The 7,847-nt window shown below is 40.8% G+C and overlaps 2 protein-coding genes across 3 annotated transcripts in view; both read left to right on the top strand.

The window, feature by feature from the left end:
• vsx1 (visual system homeobox 1 homolog, chx10-like) overlaps positions 1-4,004 on the top strand; it is a 5,102-nt gene extending 1,098 nt beyond the window's left edge. The window contains exons 2-5 of one of the 2 annotated variants that reach the window (XM_044018217.1): positions 1-18; positions 568-691; positions 1,737-1,917; positions 2,689-4,004. The exon at positions 1-18 is cut by the window's left edge and continues 58 nt beyond it. In XM_044018217.1, coding sequence (XP_043874152.1) covers positions 1-18; positions 568-691; positions 1,737-1,917; positions 2,689-2,963 — 598 coding nt within the window. In that variant the 3' untranslated portion in view covers positions 2,964-4,004. Of the gene's footprint in view, positions 19-567; positions 692-1,736; positions 1,933-2,688 lie in introns of both variants that reach the window. The other variant, XM_044018216.1, reaches the window with a different exon arrangement.
• Positions 4,005-4,202: 198 nt separating this feature from the next.
• On the top strand, positions 4,203-7,436 carry LOC122763156 (zinc finger protein-like). The gene is made up of 5 exons (XM_044018215.1): positions 4,203-4,418; positions 4,912-5,050; positions 5,491-5,549; positions 5,646-5,709; positions 5,794-7,436. Exons 1-5 carry the CDS (start codon positions 4,302-4,304, stop codon positions 6,954-6,956), a joined length of 1,542 nt encoding a protein of 513 aa, XP_043874150.1. The 5' UTR covers positions 4,203-4,301; the 3' UTR covers positions 6,957-7,436.
• Positions 7,437-7,847: the final 411 nt, after the last annotated feature.

The following is a 7,847-nucleotide window of genomic DNA, read 5'->3' as shown; positions in this document are numbered from 1 at the left end:
AAAGAAGAGGAGACACAGGTGAGATAGAAATATATATTATAATAATAACATTAACAACAACAACAATAATATTAATAATAATGATGATAATAATCATAATTGTTGTCATTATTATTGTTATTATTATTATTATTATTATAACAATAATAGATGTATTATTATTATTTGTTATTGTTATTTATTATTATTATTATTATAGATTTATTATTTATCATTATTATTATTATTATTATAATAGAGTGATGGAACACGATGATTATTCATTAAAATAAGATTGACCTCAAATGGGGAATAATAAAATTATTCTCAAAAACACATGACTTTTATGAATCAGAAAATATTTTCATGTTTTTTATTAAAAAACAACAATAAAAGACTCTGAAAACAAAAAATAAAAATATAAATTATAATAAATTCTAAAAAGATCATTTAAAAATGTTAATGAACAAAGAAAAGCGAAAGTTTTTGAATGAAATGAAGTCAAGATTTGTTTAAATAGAGATTTTCATCGCTCTCTCTCTCTGTGTGTGTGTGTGTGTGTGTGTGTGTGTGTGTGTGTGTGTGTAGGACTGTGTTCACCTCTCATCAGTTGGAGGAGCTGGAAAAAGCTTTTCATGAAGCTCATTATCCAGACGTTTACGCTCGGGAGATGCTCGCCATGAAGACCGAGCTGCCCGAGGACAGAATACAGGTAATCACTGATCGATAATCAATAATCAGTTATCATCACAAATTACAATCAATGGAGTCAAACCGAGGCTGATAAAAAGCTGAAAAATTAACATTAGACAGATTTTACTTTCATAAAAATGTATTAATCATATTAACAGTTATTAATAATTATTATTATTGTTGGTATATTATTATTACGAATAATAATTATAATACAGTATATAAATATAATAACACAAACATGACAATAACTTACCTTTATTTTCTTGTTCCAAACGTGACGTCAGTCAGTGGTTGTCATAGAAACCACAGTGGATCTGAAACAAATTTAAAATAGATATTATTTTAGATATTATTTATCATTTTACTATAAAAAATTAACTAACTAACTTATTTTTTTAATTAAAAAAATTAAATCTTGATTTGCTGGATTTATTATTATTACATTATATTATATTATATTATATTAAGTTATGTTATATTATATCATATTATATTATATTAAGTTATGTTATATTATATCATATTATATTATATTAAGGTATGTTATATTATGTCATATTATCTTATATAATATTATCTTATCTTATCTTATATTATACTGATGTTTGCTGTGTTGTGTTATGTTATATTATATTATATTATATTATATTCTGTTATATTATATCATATTATCTTATATCATATTATCTTATATTATATTATATTAAGTTATGTTATATTATATTATATTATGTTATATTATATTCTGTTATATTATATCATATTATATTATATTATATTATGTTATATTATATTATGTTATATTATATCATATTATCTTATATTATATTATATTAAGTTAAGTTAAGTTAAGTTATGTTATATTATATCATATTATCTTATATTATATTATGTTATATTAAGTTATGTTATATTATATAATATTATCTTATATTATATTATATTAAGTTAAGTTATATTATATTATATTATATTATATTATATTATATTATGTTATATTATATCATATTATGTTATATTATATTATCTTTATACTGATGTTTGCTGTGTGTCGTGGTCAGGTTTGGTTCCAGAATCGCAGGGCAAAGTGGAGGAAGCGGGAAAAGTGCTGGGGTCGCAGCAGTGTCATGGCAGAGTACGGCCTCTATGGGGCGATGGTGAGACACTCCATCCCGCTGCCGGAGTCCATCCTCAACTCCGCCAAGAACGGAATGATGGGATCGTGCGCCCCCTGGCTGCTCGGTGAGCCGCATACACGTCAGTGCCACACACACGCACCACACACACACACACACACACACACGCACCACAGACATTCTGACAACTTTAAGAGTGAATATACAGTAAATCTAGTAGATCACTCTCCCACACCAAACCTCATTGAGAAAATCAGTGATTTAAGCTGACGGGGACACAGGAGCTTGTGGTCTACTGCTGCCTCGTGTGGTCACTTTGTGTCACTGAGAATAAAGGATTTTAAAAGTGGAATTTAAAAAATAAGAAATTTGAACGTAGTGATGGAGGCAGGAGTGGATCAACAACTCTTGTGTGTGTGATGTTAAAATCACTGATTTTCTCTATGAGGTTTGGTGTGGGAGACGTGAACATGTGATGTAGATGTAGTAAACTTCATCTAACTTAGATTTTATGAGCTAACTCTTTTGTTCAGTGGCTAAAATCTGTTTGTCGTGTCTCTGCTTGGAAAATTATATTTCTAGTAACTTGTACTTTTGAGTCCATTACATTTCCTCTAACTGTCTCTGTTACTCGTTACGACCAAATCCTCCTAAACATCCTAAATGAACATGAAACATCTGAAGGAGCGTTATCACAGGTCGTTCCTTCCTGTACAACAAACACTGCTCTCAGTAGACCCTCCTACCACGTACAATACTATATTTAGCATATACACACAGTATTAAAGACTGATTTTATATCATATAAATAAAAGTATATGAATAGTAAGGTGTGGTTGGTGCAGACTGGACTGAATTTGTGTCTTTGTCTTCACAGGAATGCACAAAAAGTCTTTAGAGATGAACAAGAAATGTTCCAGCCCTCCAGAATCTGACTCCGCCCACTCCGATTTCCCCAGCAACACTTTAGTGCGACAGGGCAGCGGCAGTGGTGAGGCCCAGGAGGAGGAGGAGGAGGAGATGGAGGAGGAAGTTGCCATTGATCTGTCCAGTTCCTCTAAACAGCAGCATCAGGAGGAGACCGCGAGGGGCGTGGCTTCACCGAGGCAGCGGCGGCGGCACAGCAGTGGCGAGTCGGATGAACACAGCTGAGGGGGCGGAGCTGGGGTTTGTTTTTCTGCGGCATAAGGATTTGATTGGCTCCACCTTCAATGGAGAGCAGCCAATCCCGGAACAGCTGCAACGTCAGTAGTTACTGTGCAAACTCAACCATGACCACGTGACTAAAGATGCGTTCCATTTCTATCGGAAGTCAGAACTGGAGACGAAAAGATACGAGTGGCGGCCATCTTGGAATCCTATGTCGGGGTTGCTCCAACTTTTCCGAGTTGGAAAATCCGACTTCTGACTACAACTGGAACGCACCATCAGGCTCCTCCGTCTTTGTTTATGGCTAATTAGCCCTGCCATGCTCTTTCAATGATTAGCTTAGCCGTTTGTGCTATTTGGGAAAATGGAACACTTATTTCAGGCTAATAAACTTCAGTTTGCTAAACTCCTGTCCCAGTTTAGCATGCTGTCTATTTTAGATGTATTTTTTGCCTGTTGTGCTATTGTAATATATTAGCATTTGTTACTATTTCCAGTAATGACAAACATTCTCTGACTAAAAATGCAATAATTGGAATATGTTAGCATGCTTCTAACATCCTTTTGCTATACCGGTTGGTATATTGTTGACCAACATGCTAATGTGTTAGCAAGCCATAAAGTAGAGAGAGTAATGGTGTGTTAGCAAGCTAGCAACCCATACAACAAGGCAGGGAGGCTAAAATACAGAACTACTGATTTTGCTAAACATAACTGTTAGCGACGTCGCTGTGCTCCCAGAGAGGATAACGTTGCGTGAATTTTGAGGATGTAAATGTAAAGAGATGTTTTGTGTCTTTATCAGTGTTTTGTTTGTTTCTAAGAGAATATTTAATGTTTTATTCTTGTTGGTGTTTTATAGAGTTTGACTGAAGCTCTGTTAATGTCATTTAAATGTAATATTTATTTATTTATTTAATTATTTATTATTATTATTATTATTAGTAATATTGTTGTTATTATTATTCTTATTATTCTTATCACATGTATGTACAGCAGCAGGTTCAGAGCGGTGAATAAAAACAAAGTATTTTTGGAAACATACGAATGTCATTTTGTCATTTTTCACTATAAATTATTCATTTATTTATTTCAACATAATGTAAATAACTAAAAAGTGTCTTATTGAGAAAGTGTTGAATGATAACACGATTGAAGTAAAATATATATATATATATATATGCTGTATATCATTTACCTGTTTTCAATGTCGCTTTTACTCTGAAAGGGCATCCGCTGCTGGAGAAGACAACTACGCCACTTCCTCTATCAGCTGCATCACGTTTAACTGCGAAGCTAACACCAGGCTAACACACTGTTGAGCTCGCGCAGTACATTCTCATGATGGAGGATTTAATGACGTTTAAAAACCACGTGTCGTTCATCGTCAGTCATTTGGCCAAAACTGTGATGACGGAAATTTTCACCGCGGCGGGAAAACAAAGTCCTCGCACTGACGTAAGCAGCTAACTGCGGCTAACGGCTAACACTTCTGCAGCCCGCCGTCAGCTAATTCACGTTTAACTCACGTTTAACTTTTTCACTTCCGTCCACTCGGCGTGAGTTAGTTAGTTGGTTGGTTGGTCGGTTAGTGAGTTAGTTGTTAGTAAAATGTTTACATCAAACCCCATCCAAAAATGACTGAATTTAAGCACCTTCAGTGTTAGTAAATGTTTTTCTCACGTAGTCTCAAACCAAACTATGGTCTCATGAGAAAACTACTGAGTTTAAGCAGTGACTTTGTTCACTAACTTGTGCACACTGTTAAACAATCCCGTTAAAACACGTTTGATGGAAGTGATGATTATTAATATAAACTGACAGATGACGTCATCGTGTTTTTGTCAGACAGCGGTGTAAAAATGGAAATGTCACGTGAACTTCATGTGTCAATCATGCAAACGTAATGTAAACATCACGTGGGACGTGTCCTCTGTTGTCCTCATGTCAGGACAGACTGACCGCTCTGGTGGACAGACTCTGTGTCGAAGCTGTAGAGAAAATCCTGCAGCTGGTTGAAGTGAGTCGTCGTCAGTGTGACGTCACAGAACTGAGCAACGGCGCTGTGACGACGACACAGGAGCGTGAAGGTGAGCGGCTCCTGAGACACACACACACACACACACACACACACTGCTGAGACACGTCTAAAGTCTTCATCTCACTGTTAGATGATAAACTGAAGCCACTCACTCTCACACACCAAAGTCCAGGGAGAAAATCAGTGACACTGAGGTCAATCTGAACAAAGGATTTCAAACACTGAAGAGACTAAATAACACATTTGAACTGAGTGATGGAGGCAGCAGTGTGTGTGTGTGTGTGTGTGTGTGTGTGTGTGTGTGTGTGTGTGTGTGTGTGTGTGTGTGATGTTAAAATCACTGATTTTCTCTCTGAGGTGTGTGTGTGTGTGTGTGTGTGTGTGTGTGTGTGTGTGTGTGTGTGTGTGTGTGTGCGTGCGTGGGGGGGGTGGAAGTGCTTTACAAATTTCCATCATGCCAGCTGTGAAAGTGTTTCCTCTGTGTTACAGGTGAAGATGGTGTAGGTGACCACACCCCCTCAGGCCACACCCACATCCTGGTGTACGGGGTCAGTGAATGAATGAATGAATGAATGAATGAATGATTAACAGCATCACAAACAAACTGAAGATGTTTAACAAACTCAGCTGTCGACTGTTTTCAGAACGACGACGCTGTCGACTCCAGGTGCCTGCAGGTGTCGCTGCAGAGCCACACGCACGCTGGCGGTGAGGTCACCTGACGTAAACAACGTGTTCAGAGCCATGACTGACATGTGACCTCGTGTGATCTCAGTGTTTATTTGTTTACAGGTGAAACTAAAACAAGGTTGTCTGAGGAAACAGCTGAGGTGAAGAGTCTCCTTAGCTCCGCCCCTCATGCCAACATCCCCGACCACGAGTACGCTCAGATATCTTCAGGTCCGCCTGGCCGTGCCTCACCAGAGGAGGGCGCCACGTCTACAGCAGGGAAGAGGAAGCGGGGGCAAGGACGCCGGAAGAACATGACAGACCAAACAACGGCGTCTGTAGAGAAGTGTTCGCAGTGTGAGATGCTTTTTCCAAACGCCGAGCGTCTCGACGACCACCGGCGTAAATGTCACCCGTCGTGTTCGCTGTGCGGCGCTCATTTCACTGGCGTCCTGAAGCTGCGTGACCACGAGATCAGAGAGCATGGCCTCCTGCCGTACGCCTGCGACTTCTGCCCCAAGAGGTTCAACCACAAAGCTCACCGCGACCTCCACGTGAAGGCGCGGCACACGGGCGAGAAAAGCTGCCACTGTGACATCTGTGGGAAAGGCTACGCCTGCGTCAGCGTCCTGAAGACTCACCGCATGACGCACTTTGACAAGACGTTCGTCTGCGACGTCTGTGGGAGGAGCTTCTACCACGCCTGCCACCTGACGCGCCACAAACTGGTTCACCAGGAGGTTCGGCCGTACCAGTGTGCCACCTGCGGGAAGGGCTTCACGCAGGCCACCAACCTGCGCAGCCACCAGCTGATCCACAGCGGCGAGAGGCAGCTCTGCGCCATCTGTGGGAAAAGCTACCGCTGCCTGAAGAACCACGTCATCAGCAAACACTCGGACGAGCTTCCCACCACCGACGCCGTCGTCACCTGCGACGTCTGCGGCAAGAAGTTCGCAAACCGCTCGCAGCTCAGGGTTCACGAGAGGAGCCACACGGGCGAGAAACCCTTCCACTGCGACGTGTGCGGGAAGAGTTACCGTCTGAAGGAGATGCTGCGCGACCACATGCACACGCACACGGGCCAGAAACCGTACCGCTGCTCGCTCTGCGCCAAGACCTTCAGCCTCGCCACCAGCTTCATGAGGCACCGCAGCGTTCACAGCGGCGAGACGCCGCACAGCTGCCACGCCTGCGGGAAACACTTCCGCCTGCTCACCTTCCTCAAAGCTCACCTGCAGACCAAAGGTCACCAGAGGAGGGCGCAGCAGAGGACCCCCGACCTCTGACCTCGCGGTGTGATCAGACTCTGACCCCTGACATTAATAATCTGCAGCAGATGACGAGTGAAGGACGTTTACAACAGCGTCAGTGATCAGCTGATTATTGATCTGCTAATAGCAGCTACCAGCTAATGTCACGTTAGCTGTGTCATTAGCAGACGATGACATCATGACGTGTCGAAATATGGAGACGTTTTATTGTCCATTTCTAACTCCTGCTGTTTCTGTCCCTCACAATAATCCAATAATAATCCAATACCCAGGATTGTGATGTAAACCTGCTGTGATCGGAGGATTAATGATCGTCCAATCACAGAACATTTCCCCTCGTTCTGCACCTCAGTGTGATGAAAACAGTGAAGGGGTCAAAGGTCAAACTCAAAGCGCCTCATCGTCATTTTTACTTTTCTTTCATACTTGTCTTCATTTAGTTAAGAACATTAAAAAAGTGACACGTTTGTAATAAAATGGACAAAACAACAACAACACGTGTGTGACTGTGTGTTTGCCAGATTACAGGATGTTAATCTGTGTTAACACTGTGTTGAGATTTAATCCAGGAAACAGCAGCTGTGATGACGGACACGTCGCAGTGTCAACGCTCGCTCAGCGCTTCACGGCCGGTGATAGAAGTGAAATCACGTCTGTCCAGCACAGACAAAGGTCAAAGGTCATAAAGTCTATGTAATAAACGCACTCGCACATTCACACGCTGCAACACAGGCTTCAGCGTTTTTGCTCAAGGACACATGTAGAAGAGCAGAGCCGGGAATTGAACCCACAACCTTCCAGTTGAAGGACGACTGGCCCTACCACTGATCCACCGTGGCTCAATCCTCACTTTTTTATACTTTTCCTTGTAAAACTCAGTGGAAACGCGGTGACCCAGGTCTTGGT

This window comes from Solea senegalensis, unplaced genomic scaffold (assembly GCF_019176455.1).
Source record: "Solea senegalensis isolate Sse05_10M unplaced genomic scaffold, IFAPA_SoseM_1 scf7180000016521, whole genome shotgun sequence".
In the NCBI taxonomy this organism is placed as follows: Eukaryota; Metazoa; Chordata; class Actinopteri; order Pleuronectiformes; family Soleidae; genus Solea; species Solea senegalensis.
Note: the sequence above shows the minus strand (reverse complement) of the source record. Positions and strands in the feature narration are given on the sequence as shown.